This window comes from Arachis hypogaea, chromosome 16 (genome assembly GCF_003086295.3).
Source record: "Arachis hypogaea cultivar Tifrunner chromosome 16, arahy.Tifrunner.gnm2.J5K5, whole genome shotgun sequence".
Lineage (NCBI taxonomy): Eukaryota > Viridiplantae > Streptophyta > Magnoliopsida > Fabales > Fabaceae > Arachis > Arachis hypogaea.
The window spans coordinates 149,334,808-149,357,382 of record NC_092051.1 but is presented as its reverse complement, the minus strand read 5'-3'; the positions used below and the strand labels follow the sequence as shown (position 1 = coordinate 149,357,382).

At 34.6% G+C, this 22,575-nt stretch overlaps 2 protein-coding genes across 2 annotated transcripts; both read left to right on the top strand.

Moving 5' to 3' along the window:
* Window positions 1-6,737: 6,737 nt before the first annotated feature.
* Window positions 6,738-7,593, top strand: LOC112805992 (uric acid degradation bifunctional protein TTL-like). The gene is made up of 3 exons (XM_025848307.1): window positions 6,738-7,064; window positions 7,161-7,262; window positions 7,333-7,593. Exons 1-3 carry the CDS (start codon window positions 6,738-6,740, stop codon window positions 7,591-7,593), a joined length of 690 nt encoding a protein of 229 aa, XP_025704092.1.
* A 1,997-nt stretch (window positions 7,594-9,590) lies between these two features.
* LOC112805991 (uncharacterized) lies at window positions 9,591-13,254 on the top strand. The gene is made up of 6 exons (XM_025848306.1): window positions 9,591-10,275; window positions 10,347-11,421; window positions 11,527-11,868; window positions 11,958-12,089; window positions 12,346-12,451; window positions 12,535-13,254. Exons 1-6 carry the CDS (start codon window positions 9,591-9,593, stop codon window positions 13,252-13,254), a joined length of 3,060 nt encoding a protein of 1,019 aa, XP_025704091.1.
* The last annotated feature ends 9,321 nt before the right edge of the window (window positions 13,255-22,575 follow it).

Genomic DNA, 22,575 nt, shown 5'->3' with positions numbered 1-22,575 from the left:
AACTCGGGATCTAAATAGCAGAGCTGACGCCCTGTCCAAGTTAGCAAGTACCAAACCCGGAGGGAACAACAGGAGCCTGATTCAAGAAACCCTCCAAGAGCCCTCGGTATCAAAAACAGAAGATGAACAAGAAATACTTGAGGTAGTCGGCCTAAACCTCGGATGGATGAATCCCTTAGTCGAATACCTGAAATTCGACATCCTCCCCAAAGGGGAGAAAGAAGCTAAAAAGATCCGAAGGGAAGCACAACATTATACTTTGGTGAGAAATGTCCTTTACAGAAGAGGGATATCAACACCATTGCTGAAGTGCGTACCGACCTCAAGAACCACCGAGGTGTTGGAGGAAGTACATAGTGGGATCTGCGGAAACCATCTCGGAGCAAGGTCGCTGGCCAGGAAAGTAATCCGAGCAGGATTCTATTGGCCGACCTTGCAGAAAGATGCAACAGACTTTGTGAAAAAATGCCAGCCGTGCCAGATGCACGCAAATTTCCACGTGGCTCCACCAGAAGAGCTCATTAGTATAACTTCCCCCTGGCCTTTCGCAAAATGGGGAATGGATTTGTTAGGTCCTTTTCCCCAAGCACCGGGGCAAGTCAAATACTTAATCATGGGAATAGACTACTTCACGAAGTGGATAGAAGCAGAACCATTAGCCACCATCACCGCTCAAAGAAGTCGCAGGTTCCTCTACAAAAACATCATCACAAGGTATGGAGTACCTTATTCCATCACCACAGATAATGGAACCCAATTCACCGATGCCACCTTCAGAAGTTTGGTAGCCAGTATGAAAATCAAGCATCAATTCACCTCGGTAGAACACCCCCAAGCCAATGGGCAAGCCGAGGCAGCTAACAAAGTCATACTGGCAGGACTGAAGAAGAAATTATAGGAAGCAAAGGGAGCTTGGACGGAAGAGCTCCCTCAAGTGTTGTGGGCTTATAGGACAACCCCCCAATCCGCTACAGGAGAAACACCCTTCCGACTAGTCTACGGCGTAGAAGCCATGATTCCTATAGAAATCAGTGAGCAAAGCCCAAGGGTAATTCTCCATGATGAGGTCGGAAATGTACAAGGGCACAAAGAGGAGCTTGACTTGCTCCCCGAAGTCCGAGAAAATGCCCAGATAAGAGAAGCGGCATTAAAGCAAAGGATGACTACCAGATACAACAAGAAAGTCATTCGAAGAACATTTGCCTTAGATGACTTGGTCCTAATCAGAAACGACATTGGAGTCAACAAATCAGGAGATGGAAAGCTCGCCGCAAATTGGAAAGGGCCATACAAAATCAAGGAAGTGTTAGGGAAAGGTTATTATAAAGTAACCGACCTGGATGGCACTGAGCTACCAAGGTCGTGGCATGCTTGTAATATGAAAAGGTATTACAGTTAGAAGCGAACTCTACTCCCTGATGTACTCTTTTCCCAGCTTCATGATTTTTTCCCAAAAAAGGGTTTTTTCTGGAGAGGGGTTTTTAACGAGGCGTCATAGTAGAGGCTAAGGGAAAACATGCTGTCAAGACCCTTAGTAGCAAAAAGGTACCTTCCCAATTAATAAAGATCTTTTTTACAATATCTCTCTTAAAATCCTCCTTTATTTTTATAAGTCTTTCTACGAAACGCGCCGACTTAAGCTCGACAAAGCGTGAAAATCCCATGAACCGACCTAACATGGTCGTCAGGATGAAACGACGAGGTACAAGTCGGTGTAAAGAGGTTATATGAGTTGATCGTATTAAACTCGGGAACTATCCGACTCCTAAGTCAAAAGGAAATCCGAGTAAGACAAACTCGAAAGAGCTCCGAGTAAAAGAAAACCGAGCTCCGAGTAGATAAAAAACGCATCACAAAAATAACCTAAGTCGTGAAAACTCACCAAAGCAAAGTTGAGTACAAAGGATAATAAAAGAGATATCAAAACCTGGAAAAAGTTCGAAGGTTGCATACAAGCCTTTGAACTTAAAGGGCTCGAGAAAACAATACGAGCTAACAAAAGGTTTTTCCGAAAAGATCAAACATATCCAAAACAGAAAAGCATGCGCACGCATAAGGTAACTTAAAACCCTTATCCAAAAAAGGGCATTTATTTTGTTTAAAACCCTTATCCAAAAAAGGGCACAGATAGGAGTATTTTGTTTACGGCCTTAAAAGGCCAGAAGGAAATTGTTCACAACCACCAACAAATAAATAGAAGTTTAAAAAAGAGGGGACCCACAGGCCGGGCCCCCATATGGCCATAAAAATAAAAAGTCATTTTTTGATCGGAATAGAGGAATCACCACCACCAGGAGAAGCGCCACCAGGAGCGGGAGGAGGAGCCAAAGAGGAAGTCGGGGCAAGGATCGAAGAACTCGGAGCATCTTTGGAATGAGGAGGAGACTCAATAATCCTCTGCCCCCGAGTCTTTAGGTCTGACTCGGAAACGACCTCGGGGGCAGGAGGATCAACGATGGCGCCATCAATAACTACCTTGTCGGGATGTAAAGGAGAAAGGTCCAAGTCGGGAGCGATGACTCTGACTTGTTCCAAGAAAATTCTCCAAGACTCCTCGGCGCCCTCGGCGATAGAATCCTCCAACTCTGCGTATGCGTTCCGGGAATTCAGCAAGTCCTTCCTCACAGCAACAATATCTTGAAACAAACTGTGGTAGCTCTCTTGCGCTGTTTTCCTCAAATTTGCCTCCAAGGTGCATTGAGCCCGCAGCTTACCCTCCTCCTCCTTAAGGTGATCCCTCTCCTTCCTCAGTCTATCTCTCTCCTCCTTCAACTCTTTTTCATGTTTTTCATAAATAAGAAGTCTCCCCTCTAGCTCCTCAACCTTCGAGGATGCCCCCAAAGAGCTGAGGGGAGCCTTCTCAAAAATGTCCAAGAGTTTGCTACAAACACCCGCTGTCCTAAAACTCTCCTCGGCCATGGCGGTAAGGTGGTTTCGAACAGAAACATCATCCATACTTATAAAAGGATAGATGTTCTTTCGAACGAATGCCAAAGCATCCGCCTTAACCCCACCATCAAAAGAAGAAGAGCCAGACTCTGAAGTCTTGCGCTTCTTCTTCTCGGGCTCAGAGAGAGTTTGGGCAGAAGGGGGTGGTCGGGGCAAACTCGAGGAAGAAATGACAAGAGGTTGAGAGGGAGTACCCACATTCTTAGGAGGAGGAGGAGGAGGTGGAGAGATGACCGTCTTGGCCCTAGCCCGGGACTTCGCCTTAGCCTCCTGGACCCTTTGGTAGGCCTCCTGAGCGTTCTTTTTTGCCATATCTACAAAAGAAACAACCAAGTTACAAGTCGGTAAAATACAAGTCGGCGTAAACAACTCGGAAATAAAAAATGCATGCGCTACCTATGCAAGATTGAACAAAAGTCGACGTCCCCTGAAGGATTTTCCTCGTATCTAAGTATGGGGCCCTCCCCCATGCTTCTCGGAAAAACCCCACAATGGCCGCCTCCACCTCGTCTAGGTCATCTAGACCAATCTTTTCGCAAGGGGAGGCCGGCAACCAGTAAAGGGGAAAGCGGGGGGAGGAATGCTCGTCCAGAAAAAAGGGGTGATGACCCTCTACGGCTTGAACTTTGAAGAAGAAGTTTTTGAAGTCGTGGAAAGATTCATCAAAAAGGGTGAATATCCTCCGACCTTGAATGGCTCGGAAGGATACCCATTGTTGTTTGTTGTTTAGCCCACTAAAGGGCTTAGTCATATGAAAAAGATAAAAGAAAATTCTCAAGGAAGTCGGAAAGTCCAGAGCATGGCTTATAAACTGATAGATCTTCAAAAAACCCCAAGAATTGGGGTGAAGTTGAGTAGGGGCAACTTTACAGTGGTGCAAAACGGATATCTCGAAATCGGAGAAAGGAAGAAAAACACCCAAACGGGTGATCATACATTCATACATGAAGAAAAAATGAGGGGCCGCCCCATTAACTCTCCCAAAACAGACCCGGTCTTCAGGACCCGGGAGTATCAGTTCATATTTCGGCTCGTCCTCCTCTGAAGTACAGAGCCTGTGATGAGTGCGAATGTGAGCGATGAACTCAGCGTCGACCAACGGCTCCTCCCCAAGGACCGTAACGTCAACCCACTGAGAAAGAATGTCTACGGAGGCCATTTTTTATATATAAAGAAAAGTGGCAGAAACCTACAAAAAGGGAAAAAGAAAAGAAAAAAATCAAAAAACACGGCCCCTAAAGAGAAGAAATACGAAACTGAAGTCTATGGGTCAACCTATCTACTCGCTAAACAAAGCATGCGAACATAAGGCATGCCATGGAAAAAGCAAAACTAACCTTTATCCGAAAATGAAGGTTGGAGAAGAACAGAAGTCTTCGAACGCAAGAATGCAGCACGAACAAGATAAGGAGAAGTTTGAAAGATTGCAGAAACGGAAAATAGAAAGAGAGGGAAAGTATTTATAAACACACCCAGGGGCATAATGGTAAAAAACGAGGCAGTCATTAATGAGACTGCACCGTTACCAAAGTCCTCAATCCCTAAACAATCCCTCAACGGACACGACGCTTGAATTGACGTAACTGTCAGAAACTAAAAGTCGCGAAAATCACGTCGGTTTCCAAGACCCGTGTTCTTTCAAACAAGTCGACTACGCACCCGAGTTGAATACTTGAACCCAAACTTTAAAGAAAATTTGGGCTCAAGTAGGGGCACTGTTCATACCCTGGCCCAATGCAAAGGCCCAGGTCCAACTAAAAGGCCTAATCTAAGGGATTAGAGCCTAGCTAAGTGCCGACCTTCACATAAGAAGTCGGTGTCAACCACGACTTAGTCTGAAGAGGTCGGATGTGAGATTAGCCGGCAGATAAACACTCATTCAAATGAGTAACCGCCCCCAAAATCTCTCTAACCGCCTCATAAAGCCATATCTTAACCTCCCCAAGATAATAGGGACGGTTATCACCCTAAAGATACGGCACTACACCAACGGTGGTTATTGGCTCACCACTATAAATACACTGACACCCCTCAGGTATCTCTAAGTCCAATACTCTCTAAGACCTGCTCACACTCTTGCTAACTTAGGCATCGGAGTGTCTTTGCAGGTACCACCCCCCATTCACACGCGAGCACAAGTCGGACGGAGCCTCCCGAGTTGCAGACCTACCCGGAGTTCTCCTCCATCACACACTTGGGCCGCCAAACGCCATTCGTCGTATTAATCTCCGGTTACCTACCGTAACAGTATGTAAAGATAAATTAAATTTGTCAAATACAATAGCAAGTAATTAATATTTAGTACTAATTTTTTATTATATTATTTTTATTTTAATGAATCACTTTTTTATTCATAATATCTTTCGTTTTATTAGGTCACATTTTGTTTCACATAATTTTTTATTTCATTAGTTAATAATAAATAAATTAATTATTTTTATTTTATTTTAAATTTTTATTTATAATATTAATTACATTTTACTTTATATTATTGTAACAAAAATAAAAAATAAAAAATATACAAGCTCAAACTAACAAATCAAATTCTTAATTGGATTTAATCATTAAATGAAAATAAATGAATATCATTTTAACATAAAATATTTTAAAATATATTATAGATAAAAGTTAAAACGTAAAAAGAGAAAAAAACTCTAATAAATCCCTAAATCGAAGGTATTGGGAATCCTTCTCCTTCTGCTTAGCTTCAATCCCCTTTTTTTGAATCCATCTTCTCATATTTGTCAGATTTCGATGATTCTTTGAGTTTGGTTATCTTCCTTCAACGACACTCAGGACATGCATTGCTTCAGAAAAATGTGTGTGACTTTCTTAGTGGTTGGGCTTCTAAAAGGTACGGTCTTTAGCCACGTAATAATATTACTGATACAAAATTATTGCACAAATTGGACGGAGATTTGTGACAAACTCATATTTTCGTGGCAAGAATTGTATAAGGCTTTCACATCTTCGGAATTTTGATTTCCCACCAACAACACCCACCGTAGCAAAGTTGGGTGCGATGAATATTTTTGGTATCGTTCCCACCATTTTCTTCCATTTTTTACTTAAATATCTTCTCTCTATTTTGGTTAAAAATTTTTAACTGTTCCCTCTAATTAATTTGGTGCAGCACAAAATCACACTGCCAGAGAATTGGGAAAATCTTTTATCAGGTAACACTTAACTATTATCCTTTCTTATCCTCTTTTAATTTCTGTGAGTATCATGTTTATTTATATTTTTGTGAATATCATGTTTATTTATATTGTGTAGATACAATTTCTGCAAGAATTATACTAAATTTTTTTCTTATACTTCTCGTTATTTTTGTAATTGTTGTTTCTGAGTTATTTGTTGTTATTAGGTTATTGGGTGTTTGCTCTTGTTAGGTTTTTGTTATTTAGTTCTTTTACATTAATGAAAAGAAAGATATGATATGTTACTACGATATCTTTTCCTTCATGTTTTTTGTGAAAATATATAGTATTAATTTATCTATTACTTATGTTTTTTTCCTACCGTTATGATGGTCATTTTATATTTGTTGAAGATTATAGTGCATGCTTGCTGGTTGAGGCTAGTTTTATTTGAAAATAACGTCAAATTTTAATTAAAGTGATAAAAACTACATATAGTATTTAAAACTTGAATAATTACATATAAAAAAATAAACGACAATCTTTAATTTGCATATTCAATTTTTAATGTTCAAACACATTGAAAATGCTATATCTACTTTTGTTTTTTTATTCATAGTGTATTTCGTAATATTCAGGTGATCAAAGATGGCAATTCTATCTGAGCATGTTCATACATCATTGCCCCAAATCCCACAATCTTGCAGCAAATCTTCAAATTGGATTGCTACGAAAGAAAGTGAGTTTCTTGAATGCTGTGGAAGCATCAAATTCGCTAAGGAAATGGCTTCTGCCTCTCCTTTCTCTTCGTTGCAACACGCACTCGATGTTGCCTCTGAGGTTTGGTTTAATAAGATCAATATCCATTCCTGGTTGGTGGCTCTCAATGCTCACACGAATATCTCTGAAAAAGCACCCTTCTATCGAGAATCCTACGATAGTGCTTCATTCACTAGTATGGATTCTACTCTTAAGGTTTGCCACGTTTGCCATTCTTTTTTGCGTTTTGTTATTTAATTAAAAATAATCCTTTAAATGTTTACTGGATTATGATTCATTTGAAACTTGTAGGAGATATATGCATTAAGCATGCAGTATCTGGTGAGGTTCGGTTTTCCATACTTTAAGAAAGATTCTGATTGGGATACTGATGTTATACTAATGGATTTGAAGGTAATTTTAAAAAATAATTTATTTGGCAAACATAAATAGCTGAATTTGAATCATTACATTTTCTTTGCAGATGAGTGTTAAAAACAAGCCGGCATGTGAGTTCCATTGGGCATGTCGAAAGCAATTCAATATCATAGAACGACATATTGCAAAGTTTTTTCAAAAGAGAGGATATGTTCGCTCTACAACTGAATCGCCAATAATCCAAACTGCTGTAAAAGACTTTGATCTGAACAAAAAGCCGTATCCTATAGATGATTTGGATCCTATTGCGCGTGACAAAGCTAGGCAATTTTGTGAAATATGGTATCCAGGAGAATACTATGTTTGATGTATTTTTGTTTGTTTTACTTTTGTTGAACATAACTATTCTGTTAAATTCCAGTTCTATCTAGGCTTAGTATCTTTGTTTAATGTTTTTTTTCGGTTTCAATTGAACATATCTGTCTACTTAATTGATTATTATGACTCATCTGAAAAGTAAATTTTTCATTGTAAGAGTTAATATTCTTTCAAAAATAGTCGTCCTCTAAAATTTTTATATACTAATGTGTCCAATTAACATGATTATTGCTATTTAAACAAGCTAATTGAAATAAAATTACTACAATAATATTAGATAAACAGACACACAATACAGAAGGAATGAACATTAAATCAAATTAACATTTATTTCAAAAAAAAGTGAAATTCAGAGGCTTAAAAATAAAATAAGTTTTATTCCAATTAATAATATGTATTTAATTAAATCAAGTATCAATATTGAAGAATATTTAAATTGAATCTTTTAAGATTTTGAATTTAAAATTTGTTATAAAAAAGGATAAAAGTAACAGAAAAGGATAAAAACAACGACCAATTGATAAGATAGTTCGAATATGCTTAACTAATTCCTAACCCTTTGTTTAACTAATTCCTATAAATATGCTTCATATCAAACATTATATAAGAACTAATACTCATTCTCATTCATTTGTATGTTCTTATCGAGACTAGAGATAAAGGTAAATTATTTCACAACATTATACCTTACTTCATATGATTTAAGTATACTTTATATATTTTTGGATTCATAGATAGCCTGTTCTCTCTTGTAGGACACTGAAGATCAAATTAAAGAAGACAAATAAAGTGTGGAGCCAATCTTAATCAACTTTTTGAAATTTCAATTACCTTGAAGGTTATATTTCCTTATATTTGATTTTTTATTCCTTGTGCACCACTACTCTCTTTATTATATTTGATTTTCGGAAATATATGACCGTACTCACAGTAACCCGAGATTGACTGAAAAAGTTTGAGGAGACCAAAAATTTTAAGATAAAAATCATGATAAAAGTTTTATATAAAAATAAAATTTATAAATAAAAATTATTTTTTATTACTAATATCATAAAAAATAAATATTTACAAATAAAAATTATAAAATATTATGTAATGGTACTCAGTGTTGAGAATTTTAATAAAATTTTAGTTTCCATAACTACTAATAAATAATTTTATAAAAAATTTTGGGGCCATACCCCTCCATGGTCAAACTAAAGTGTATTTTTGCATACTCATTATAAATATTTGTTAGACTTTTTTACAACCTCAAATACCCTTTTTTTTTTTACCAAAGATAGGAGACTTGAACCCGCAACCTCAAATGCCCTTACACAATACCATTGTGCATTAAACATAATTTGATATACTTTTAAATAAATCATGCTATCACTTCAGATAAATTTTATGGTGTTTATATTGCCTAACTTTTTCTTTCATATATAACATGTATAACATATTTAAAAAAAAAACTATATAACATATTATATATAACAACTTTTAAAATGTTTAAAATATATTAAAAAATATCTATTTACAATTTTTTTAGAGTAAGTTATGCACCGTGTTAACAAGACCATATCCTTATCCATTACTTATTCCTTTTTATATAGAAATTTTTTTTGTATATTTTTACTCAAATATTATATAAACTTATTTGTTTTATGATTTTCTACCGTAATAATTTTTAAACTTATTATGCATAATTGATTATTGAGGACAAGGTTCATTTTTTTGTTGCGATGCAAATTGTGAGATTATATAATATAATTTTACTTACTCTATAGCTAATTAGTGAGTAATATTAATATTAGTTTGACGATCTGTTTAGGTTAGTTCAGTAACACCTCCTTTTACACTTTATGTCAATACATTTCTGTAATTTGTTGTGTATATTAATTAAGAACTAATACATGATATGGTGATTTTTTTGTATAATTCATTGTTATGCCTTTCATATACTTATATTTTGGTACATTATTATTTAAACAGAGTCATTCAATTATGATTGATAAGAGTTGGATTCATAAATCAATTACATCAACAGAGTATAAATGCGGGGTTGAAGAATTTTTAGAGTTTGCCTTTGCTAGAGCTGCTATAAATGGAAAAATTATATGTCCATGCATCAAATGTGGGTTCAACAATATGGGGACGAGAATTGAAGTATTAACTCATTTACTTCAAAAAGGATTTCCAGAAAAGTATACTTCTTGGTATATGCATGGAGAAACTATAGTCCAGCCGGAAGAAGAACTATTGGGTCATAATCATACAGAGCCTGTTGAAAAATCACCACTGCATGATATGTTGACTGATGTTTTCGGTATAGATGATATCAACTATGAAGGTGATGATGATGAGCCCTTTGCTTCGAGAACTGATTCCGTTCCAATGCCGTCGGAAAATGACACTAACGAGGATTCAAGAAGAATTACAGAGTTGCTAAAAGATGGAAATCGTAAATTATATCCTGGGTGCGCAAAATATACCAAGTTATCATTTATTGTTGAGTTGTATCATATCAAGGTGTTGTGCGGTGCTACTGACAAGACATTCTCCATGATAGTCGATCTTCTCAACAATGCTTTTTCCCATGCTAACTTGCCCACTTCATTTTATGAAGGCAAAAAAATGATTAAATTGTTAGGTTTGGGATACGAGAGAATTCATGCATGTCCAAATAACTGTATGCTCTTTTGGGGAAAAGACAATGAGAAAAAAATAAATGTGTGGTCTGTAACGCATCTCGATATAAAGTTGAAGAGAACACCAGCAGCAATACGGAAGTTGTGGAAACAAGTCAAGATCAAAAGAAAAAGATACCAGCAAAGGTGTTGAGGTACTTTCCTCTTACTCCTAGGTTAAGAAGGTTATACATGTCCTCTAAGACTGCAAGACTAATGCGCTGGCATTCGGAGTTTCCTAATTCAGATGGAAAGTTAAAGCATCCTAGAGATAGCAAGGCATGGAAATATTTTGATTTATTACATCCAGAATTTGCTAAAGATCCTCGTAACATAAGGCTCGCTTTAGCAACCGATGGCTTCAATCCATTCGGGACTCTCAGTTCAAACATTAGCATTTGGCCAGTGATGCTATATATATACAACTATCCTCCATGGTATTGTATGAAGCAAACTTCCCTTATAATGTCTATGATAATTCCTGGTCCAAAGATGCCTGGAAATAATATTGATATTTTTTTGCAACCACTTATTTGTGAGTTGAACGAATTATGGAAAGGTGTTGATGTCTACGATTCTGTTGATGGTAACAATTTTCGTATGCATGCTGCATTATTTTGGACTATTAGTGATTTTCCAGGTCTTGATAATCTGTCTGGGTGGAATACACATACGAGCCTCGCTTGTCCATCATGTAACTTCGATACAATCTCCAGAAGGTTGAAGTTTGTCATGAAGTATTGCTTTATGGGACATCGTCGATGGTTACCCGATGATCACGAGTATAGGCACAATAAACACTCTTTTGATGGCCATACAGAACTAAGAGGCCCACCTCCGACATTATCAGGCAGAAGGATTTTGTCCCAAATTGAGAGTAGTCGAAAAAGACCTCAAGATGCACTCAACGATGGCAACATCCCACTACAATGGAAAAAGAGGAGTATTTTCTGGGATTTACCATATTGGAAGGATAATCTTGTTCGTCATTGTCTTGACATGATGCACATAGAGAAAAATGTGTGTGATAATGTGCTTTTTACTATACTTGATGACAAACAAAGGACTAAAGACAACTTGCAAGCTCGTAAGGACTTGCAGTTGATGGGAATCAGAGAACAACTCCATCCATATCCTAATTCTTCCAAGTACCATGCCTCGTGCTTTAGAATGAAAAATGTTGACAAGGATATTTTTCTAGGTGTTCTAAAGAGTGTCTCTTTTCCAGATGGTTAATCTTCAAATATTTCTAGATGTGTCGATATTAAAAAACGAAAGGTAAGCGGTCTAAAGAGCCATGATTCACACATTCTTCTAGAACATATCTTGCCAATTGCACTTAGAAGATCCTTGCCAAAGGAGGTTATATCTGTGCTTATCGAGCTGTGCAACTATTTTAGAGAAGTCTCAGGCAAATCATTATCACTAGAGAATTTAGAAAGACTACAACAGCGAATTGTTTTGACGCTTTGTCACATGGAAATGATATTTCCTCCAGCATTTTTCACTATTATGGTTCATCTAGTTATTCATCTGGTAGAGGAAGCAATGATTGCAGGTCCAGTGCAGTATAGATGGATGTATCCTGTTGAAAGGTAAATTTTGGCACTCTAACAAATTTTAATTGAATCTATTTGTTACGATATATTTTTATGGATAACTAATTTTCTCTTTTTGTTATTAGGGCCCTGGGACATTTAAAATCTTATGTCCGTAACAAGGCTGCACCGGAAGGGTGCATAGCTGAAGGTTACATAATAGAGGAATGTCTAACTTTCTGCTCTAGATATTTGGAGGATGGCAATATTGAGACAAGGTTCAACCGACCAAAATGAAAACACTTCTAGTAGTTGCTCTACTGTCTTATCTAAGATTTTTCCAGCCTTAGGAATATCTCGTGGAGCTCATAAGATTTGTTCGTTAACACCAACAGAGAAATTGCAGGCCCATCGTTATGTGTTGACAAATTGTTCACTGGTGGACAAGTTTCGCGAGTGAGTTATGTTGTTATTTCTAACTTAGATTTCAATTATTTTCTATAACTATTACATAACTGTAATCTACTTTACCAGAAAATGTAGATGTGAGATTGCCAGAATATACCGTGGTAGAAAAAATGCAACCAAGCTCGTTGAAGAATACATCCATGCCAAATTCCATGAGTGGTTTAGGGATTATGTGAGTTAGTTACATTTTGTAAAACTTGTTTGTTCCAAAATAGAATTTAGGATCACATATTTCTAATCTATTAACACATGTAGGTTGCAAAAAACAATGATCCAGATATCACTCCCGAAATCAAGTGGCTTGCAGAAGGGCCTAATGATATTGTGAAGAGGTTTGAGGAGTTTAATGTTCATGGGTTCAAGTTTCGTACAATGAAGAAAGATCAAGGCCTTAAAACACAAAATTGTGGCGTGGTTATGTCTGCTATTACTAATAGTGTTTCAAATGGCAGGAACCCTATTATAGTAGCAAGCGACAATACATACTATGGTAAAGTGGTAGATATGATAGAGTTAGACTACTTTGGCAAGCTAAGGGTTGTGTTATTCAAATGTATTTGGGTTGATACCACACTTAACAAGGGAATCAAAATAGATCAATTTGGGATCACAAGTGTAAATTTTTCTAACTTGATACACACCGGTGATAATGAAACAGATGAGCCATTTATTCTTGCAACAGATGCAAGAATGGTTTACTATGTTGATGATCCAGTTGATGAAGGTTGGTGTTCTGTTTGTCATATGAAACCCAGAGATTTATATGATATGGGGGATTTGAATGAGGAGGAATTAGATGAATCTTTGGTGGAAGACATACCCTTTTGTGAGCAACAAGTAGAGAATCTTAAAGAGTTTCAATTGACGAGGGACGAGATTGATGAAGCAGATCAGGATGAAATGCATGTTGACGAAAATGATGATAATGACTGCGATGATGATGATGATGAAATAGATAATTTAGACAATATTTGATGTATTCTAGATAATTTGTTACTCTAGAGTTTCTCGAGGTCTCGAGAATTGGCTTTGATCTGGATGTTTTTATAACAATAATATGAGATAATTTAATTTTATTATTTAACAACTATTAGCTTTGATGGTTTTATACGTTTAAGGTTGATTTATAGTGATAGTGAGTAATATAGTATGCACTTATATTAAAATGTCTAATGCTAGAAGATAATATTAAATATTCAATAATTACTTTTGACTAAAGTTATGAAAAATATAATAAAAAACAATACAAAAACTAAAGATAAGAGGATAATTAGCTATTTTTTTTATTAAACTTATGAAAAATCTGTTAGTAACAACTTAAATTATAGAAGACATCTTTTTTTATTAATTCTTTGAAAAATTTATCATTGACGACTTAGATTAAAAAATAAATTAAAAAATAAACACTAAAAATTACCCTTAATATGGGATTTTTTAAAGGTTTAATAAACTTTCCATTCCAAGTATTGTCTAATTTTTTTTTTAACTAAAATATTAATTTTTCTTAGTTTTTTTTTTAATCACTCTTTTCACTCTGAACTCAAAACAAAAACAAGAAAAGAAGCACAAAATATATCAAGGGATCAAGCAAAAATTGATTCATCACCTTTCTAATAAATTGATTCACAAAATACAAAATAATGAACTAGTTTAATTTAAAATTCAAGATCGACATGAATTCATATCTGAATTAAGTTGTCAATCTTACTTGTAAGAAAATTAATACTAATAAATTAATGATTATGTACTCACTTCTATAAAAGTTCTTAATTTTATTAAGTAGTAACATAAACGAATGTGTAAAATTTATTAAATAAATTTTATAATTTTTTTTATAAAATTAAATTTTAAATATGGACTTAGTAATTAAAATTTAACAAACATTAAATTTTTTAGGTAAAAATATTTACAAAATCGAGTTAATGTATAACTCTTACTATTGTTTCGTGCAAAATAAGAAAATAACTAAATTAATAGTGCATCGTTTGAATCATCATTCACATGTAGTGAGAAATTGTGAGGGTCATATATTTATTAAAATGATTTTTACGTTATTTAATATATTATTACAAAAATTAAAGATAAAAATATATAGATTAAAAATTAAAAATTAAATTTCTAATCGTATTTGACCGTTAAAAAATAAATAAATAAATAACTATTGTATTAGAAATAAATTAATATAAGATTTATTTAATAGATAATAAAAAATAGAATTAAAAAAAGATTTTCAAAATTAAAAAAAAGGTAAAAAGACGGCAACAACAACCATGACTATTCTGAATATTCAAGATTTAAAATTTCAAAGTGCGCTTAATTTTTAATATACCCTTTGGCGGAAACTTAAGATAACCACCCATCACTCTGTTCACGTCTTATTTTGAATCTGTTACTCTATAGCACGTGAAGATACTTCCTTTAACACGTTATATGAGTCGTCTCATATGACAACATTCTCCAAATGAAAAATACCGAACAATTTTTTTTTTCATTTTAGTGTTATTTGTTAGTTTGTTTTGGCAGATTTTCTCATGAAGCAAAAACGTAATAGTTCAGGAGAGACCCTTTTAGCAGAACTTCGACAACCACAAAATATCAACAGCAATGAAGAATTTGCAGAGGGTTTGGATGAAATAAATCTCGACCAAGGGGATGCTGGATCTTTGGGTATAGACATGACGAATGAGCGTGATACGGTGACTGCACTCACTAAAAAAGATCATAACGACCCTTTAGTTGTGAATGTCAAAGGTAGATGTAATTTCAAATTTTTACGTGATTTTTTTATGTTCTAATCTTTGATTTATTTCTTTTATTCAATGTTGCATTCGTTTATAGACACTTCTACCGGAGAAATTACAGCTCGCAAAATGAGTGCCATTCAAGTTTGGTATTTGAAAAAGGAAGAAAAAGTCATGATGGAACTTGATGGCCATGGACAAGGTCGAGATAATGGCGCAAATTTATTGGTACGATTTCTGGGTTTAATGGCCCGTAGAGCAACGCTGTGTCCAATTTCAATTCAAAGATGGGATCAGATGCCTGAAGACAACACAAAAAAGCAGTGGAACTATATTGAAGTAAGTATGCATACTTTAGAAAAAAACCAAAATTTTTTCTGCCTTTTAAAATTTACCTTTATCTTTTTAATTTATGCGCCTTTTCATTTTTAATGTTTAGTTTTGTTCAATTCTTATATTTCCCCATTTAATTTCCTGTATATTATTTTGATTTCTCTTCTGTGATTTTGGAATATGATAATATTATATTAGCTAAATTTTGATATGTCTTGTACTCATAAACTATTTAGATATCATGTTTTCAAAAGATGTGAGTTATGCAAACATTAAAAAAAAAACAGCTTAAGAATAGTTAATAAAGAGAGAATTTTCGAGAGAGTACTACTTCAAATAGACAAGATAAGAGGATTGGATCTGGTATTAAATAAGAGTGATGATACCTTATTTAAATTTGGTTGTATTATTGGAAATACAAACAATGTTGATAAACTATGAGTGTTTTGAAAAATGCATGCTGGCTAGCTTGATTAATAGTATTTGTACGTTTTAAAAAAGAGATAAAATGAGAGGAGGATATTAATGTTATTGGGAAAGTGCATGTATCTGGCTATATTTTTATTAGGTCTACTTTAAAAAATTCATTGTGTAGAATTGGTTTATTTTTTCACTCGTTAGGTCTGTTTTTTTATTAAAGGGATGAACAATATAAATTTTAACATTATGTATAAATATTTTGAAGGAAAACTTTGAATTTGATTATGCTGCTGGTATTAAATGGGCACTAAGGACATTGGGTGATCGATGGAAAGCCTACAAATATTCGCTACGGAATATTTATTTTTATCCTAATAAAACAAAAGAAGAAATTCTAGCAACTAAGATTGATTCAGATATACCTCCTATTGAATGGGCGGCTTTTGTGCATCACTACACAAATCCTAAGACAAAGGTAATAGAATAATGTTTCTTTTAGTAGTACTGTTATATTATTATTATTTTTTTATTACAGCTATCTTTTTTCTTGTTATTTTTATAACAATATTATCTTTATTTTTTGTGATTATAAATTTTAGAAACAGTGCTTCCAAAATAGAAAAAATCGAGAGAAACTTCAAGTATCACATGCTGGTGGTAGTAAAAGCAATGCTAGAAGAGCAAATGAAATGGTATTTTAACGTTTATTCCTATTGTATTTGTAGTTGTTCTAAAAAAAGCGTTGATAATGTAACTGTCTTATGATAGGAAAAAAAGTTAGGAAGACCTGTATGTCGAAGTGAAGTTATTCTGTCGACTCTGGTGAAGAAGAATGGAAATTATGTAAATGGTGGGCACAATTTAGCGGTAAGTTATTATGTTATTTGTTTTAGTTTAATGTATAATTTAATTTTATAAATTAAAACTTGGTATACACTAATCTAATTTTCTTTCTTGTGTAGGAGCAAATATTAGAGCATTTGCCTGAAGATCAAGAACGTGCTGCTGCTGAAGGAGTACCTTCGAAAGTGTTAGCTCATCCTAATGATGCAATTGGAAAGGTCTTTGGTGCTGAAAATGTAGGGCGTGTGCGAGGTTTTAGTAGTGCTGTATGTCCAGTAGGTTTTGGCAAGTCTAAGCGTATTTTTGGATTTACAACCGGAGGAGTCTCCAGCAACGTATCTCAGCAGCATGTGTTAAATTTAGAGAAGCAGGTTGAAACATTAGAAAAAAAGTTAGACGGATATGAAGAAACCAAAATTCAATTGGCAGCTCTGCACAAATTTTTATCATCAAAATATGGCGATGAAGTACCTAGTATGTCTGGTGATATGTCAGACATTTAGTTAGTATAGTTAATAAATAATAGTTAAAATTTTAAATATATTTACTCTAGAACATGTTAGAATTTTAATTATTTATGTTAGAATTTTTCTTATTTTTTATTGTATACAAATTTAGACTTGTCATAATATTATTATTATTATTATTATTATTATTATTATTATTATTATTATTATTATTATTATTATTATTATTATTCTGAATCTTTATTATATTTTTTATTAAAAAATATTAAATATTATATATTTATAAAGTTTGACTTACGTTATTAATGATATATATGTAAATATAATTTTAATTTAATAAAATTGTTCAATTAGCCACAGTCAAATTAAAACGAAAGCTACATATTATGACACAATAAAAAAGAAGTTAATTACAGAAAAAACGTAGCAAATTAGTATAAATTAGCCACGAATGGAATATAAAAACCAGTGCACAATAGCTACAAAAATAGCGTGTTTAAATAACCCGGTGTTAGCCACGCAAAATATTGTAGCTGAAAAATCCGGCCTGCACAAATTAGCTACAGATGAAGTGTGGTAGAATTATACTTTTTAATTTGATAATTTTTATTTTGCCACGATATTAAGTGTGGGTAATGATATACGAATCGTGGCTCTTTGAAGGTCTCCACGGTGTTTAAAACTGTGGCTAGTAACTCCAAAATTGTGGCAAATTGAAAATGCAACCCCCTAATTAGGCACAAATATTTTTTCGTGGCCAATGTATAGTTGCTACCGTTATCTTGAAGTTTAGCCATAATTTTTTCTGTGGCTAAACCCCTTGTTTCTTGTAGTGCAAGTATTATGTTATCGATATGTTCATCAAATACATCAATCAATCAGAGCAAAAATTATGACAAATTCTAATGCGTTAAAAAAAAGAATGCAATATTTTTTAAAATTTATTATTAAAAATAAAAAATTTAAATTATAAATATTAAATTTATTTATTTAATAAAAAATACAATACTCTTTATTTTATAAGAAATGTTTAAAGACAAAAAAAATTAATTAAGTGAAATAATTTCAACATGCTAAAATGAGTACCTGGGGCTGAGTTTATTAATCTTTTTATTGATATGATATTTTAAATTAATCTCTAATAATTTTTATTGGGAATATATTTTTCAGTAAAATAAAAAATAAACTAGTTTCGTATATTTCTTAAAAGAGATAAATTTATGTTTTGGTGGTTTTGATGACAAGTGGAAAGTAAAATGTACCTTTTTGCAAATTTAAAAACTAATTTATCATTAACTTAACTTATAATTTAAAAGTTAACAACTAATAAACCAAAAAAAAGGTTATTCAAAAAAAAAGTTGGAGGCAAACCTAAAACACTAATACCCATCACAATATTGCCAGAAAGTTCTCATAAATTCATAATCTATTCTCAGGTAGTTAACAAATTCATGCGGGGGCATATGTGTGTGCTACGTTGAGGAAAATATATTAGAATTAGAGTTGATTATATTTTCTGCTTGTAATAATATTCTAGTGCTGCCATTTTGCCAATTCCTTAATTGTTATGTGAATTAACCAAACGCGGTAGCAACATCAATAAGAAAGCTTCTCTTCTAAACAATAAAGCAATCTTTTTCTTTCTTTCTTTCTTTTTTTTCCGTTAAATAAACAACGAGAAATACGAACAACATAAATAACGAAATACATTTAAGATTCACTGAACATAAAAAAATTCTAATATAATTATCCATACTTATTCCCAATTATACCTGTTTTCGTTATCCTATTTTCACTGTAGCTACTCTAATCCGACCCCCCTCCCCTGTCACGCTATCTACATCGCCGGCAACACTGGATCTCAGCGTCGCAATAAAAAAAATATTCATGTACAATAAAAAGTAATATTTATTGAATTTAAAAGAAACATTCATGTACAATAAAAACAAAACATCCATGTATAATAAAAAGAAACATCCGTGAAGTTGTGCGACATGATTGATGGATGGTGGAGAGCGTCCCGCGTTGCGGAAGGAGGAAAAGAAGAAGACCGACGGAGGGGGAGGGACGCGATGGAAGATGACGACGTGAGGGGGCAGAGGCAGTTCCTCACGGCACGATGGAAGACAAAGTTGGGCTGCTTGCAGCAGCGTAATGAAGGCGCGACGAGACTGGGCTGCCTGCAGTGACGGACAAGATGGAGACGCAATGAGACTAGGCTGCCTGAAGCGACGGGCAAAATGGAGATACGACAAGGGTGGACTATTTATGTTGTTTTCTCCCTATACTTTTTCTCTTTTTTTTTTATGTGTGTGTGAGATATCAACATCTCAATGAAGAAAGAAGATCAAATTGAAGTGAAAGCAAGCAAGTGAATAGAGAGAATAGAGAGAAAAGTGGAGAAGAAGAAAGGAAAACAACTTTGCATTATTGATGAAATGTGCAAAATTATAGTGATTGAAAAAGTAAAGTGGAAGATTACAATATTGATATATATAAACGGAAGCTAAGTGATGTGTGAAGGGTGTGATGATACAAGTTGGTTGAGAGTTTAACTAACTGAGGATGAGCTGGCATAACTATTTTTTAGTTTGCATAACCACTTTTCAGTTTGGAGAAGGTTCTAGGAGGTACATTCCCTCAAGACAAGAGACTTCTAGGAAGTATACTTTACTAACATGCCCCCTTAAGACAAAGGACTTCTAGGATTTTGTATCAAAGACTCTTAGCAAGCTACTAAACTTAAGAAAGATTGCAATTGAAAGGGGTTTAGTTAAAGTATCAGCTAACTAATTATGAGCTAGGATGTGCTGAACAATTTTTTTTCTTGTGACATAGTCTCAAACAAATGACTATTTGAGGACAAAATGCTTTGACTTGTTGTGAAGGATTGGGTTGGTAGAGAGGAGAACTACACTCTGGTTGTCACAGTACACCACAGGCTTAGTGGAGCAAGAAATTCTGATTTCAATGAGTAGATTTTGCAGTCAGATAAATTTCTGTAATAGCATATGCTATTCCTTTAAATTTGGCCTCAATACTGCTCTTGGATACTGTTGTTTGCTTCCTACTAGCCCAGGAAACTAAATTTGATCCAAGATAAATACCATAACCATTGGTTGATTTTCGATCATCAATGTCATTGACCCAATCAGAGTTACAAAAAGCATAGATTCTGAAGCTTGTAAAGTTGTTGAACCTCATACCATATTATACAATTTCTGCTAAGTATCGAAGAATTCTTTTGACTGCCTTTCAATGGGACTCAAGAGGGTTGTGAAGAAATTGTGTCACCTTATTCACAGAAAAGAAGAATTCAGGCCTTATGATTATAGCATATTACATACCACCTATGATGGACTTGTACAGGGATGGATTGCTAAATGAACCATCTCCAAAGGTAGACCATTTCAGTGAGAAAGTCATTGGGTGGGCACAAGCTTTGCGTTGCTCATTTTAACTATTTTCAGAAGATCTTTGATGTACTTTGTCTGCTTGAGAGTGATTGATCTATTTGGGATTTTAACTACTTCAATACTAATAAAGTAGTGCATCTCACCCAGCTCTTTCAAGGAGAAGGTGCTGTGAAGTTGAGTCATGAGTTCCTTGATTTCATTTTCTGAATCACCAATGACAAGGATATCGTCTACGTACACCAGAATGTAAATAGATGAAGAGAAGGTGAATCTTATGAATAAGAAAATATCAGATTGAGTGCTTGTGAAACCAAACTTTTGAAGGACAAAGTTGAGCTTTATGAATCAGGCTTGAGGAGCTTGCTTGAGACCATAGAGGGACCTTTAAAGTTTGTAGACCTGATGAGGGTTTGAAGATGTGAAACCTTCCGACTGTTGCATGTATACAGTTTCATGAAGATCCCCATTAAAGAATGCATTATTGAAGTCGAATTGATGGATCTTCCAACTTTTTGTGAAAGCCACACTGGGCATAACTTGAACTGATGCTACCCTGACCACAGGACTGAAAATCTTATCATATTCAATCCCTTATTTTTGGTGAAAGTCCTTGGCTACAAGGCATGCCTTGTACTTCTGAACTGTGTCATCAGAGTTCTTCTTTACCCTCAAAATCCATCTATAGCCTATAGGATTAAAGTGCAGAGGGGGTCAACCAGTTGCCAAGTGTAATTTTTTATTAAGGTTGAATATTCCTCCTCCATAGCCTCTTTCCAATGAGGAGTTGCAAGAGCCTCAGCAATAGATTTTGGTGTACTGCAGATAAAACTAAATCCAAGGTTCACTTCAACAGTGAAGGCTTTTGGCTTGAATATGCCGCTTTTTCTTCTAGTCTGTATGGGATGCCTATTTTGAGGAGTAGGAGTAGTTCTGCCAGGTTGAGAGGGTAAGAGCTGGTGTGCAACAACAGGTGTAGCAGCACTAGAAGGTTGGATATTTGGCCTAATTACAACCTGCAAAGGAACAGTTTCAAGAGAATCTGCATGTTCAATAGTATCAGTTTCTGTTTTAGCAACAATAGGTGTAGAAGGTAATGAGTTAGATACAGTATTGATATTAGTAGTAGTAGGTGCATCATGAATGTCTATGGAATAAAGGTGAAAGATGTAGGTAGCTTGAGGGACAGTGGTTGGTTGTTGGGATTGGTTGGGTTGGGTTTGGTTATTAAAGAGTGTTAGATAGGAAAACTCTTATTCACAAAAGACAATAATTTTTGTGATGTATACTTTGTCTGAAGGAGACATGCATTTGTAGCCCTTGTGTTTAAAGAAATAGCTTAAGAAGATGCATTTTGTGGAATGGTGGTTAAATTTGTGCCTATTGTAAGGTCTGAGTCAAGGATAGCACAAGCAGCCAAAAGGTTTTAATGTAGCATAGTTGGGTGTGATGTGGAAGAGGACCTTTAGTGAGATTTTGAGATTCAGGACTAGTGTAAGGAGTCAGTTAATAAGGTAAGTTAAGATTAAAATTGCTTCATCCCAAAAGAAGAAAGGTAAAGAGGCTTGGGAGAGAAGGGTGAGAGAAGTTTTTTTTATTAGGTGCCTGTGTTTTCTTTCAATACATCTGTTTTGCTTATGTGTGTGTGGACCAATGAGTCTATGAGTGATTTTTTGGTCTTTGAGGTACTGTTTGAATGTGTTAGAGAGATATTCTCCCCTATTGTCTGTTTGAAGAGATTTCATTTTGAGGCCAGTTCTATTTTCTATCATGGCTTTGTATTGAAGAAAGGCTAAAAAAAAGTCTGATTTTTGGTCTTTAGTAGGTAAGTGCAGGTGTACCTGCTGTATACATCAATGAAGTATGCATAATATCTAAAGCCTGATTTAGTAGGTTGGGAAGAAGGACTCCAAAGATCTGAGAATACCAATTCTAAAGGTTATGTGTATTTAGTTTGAGAGAGAGAAAAAGACAGTTGGTGAAGTTTACTGGTGAGGCAAGGATCACAGGGACTGTTGATGTTGGTGGTTTGAGTGAATGGAATATTTTTTGCTTTTGAGTATGGTTTTGGTGATGTGA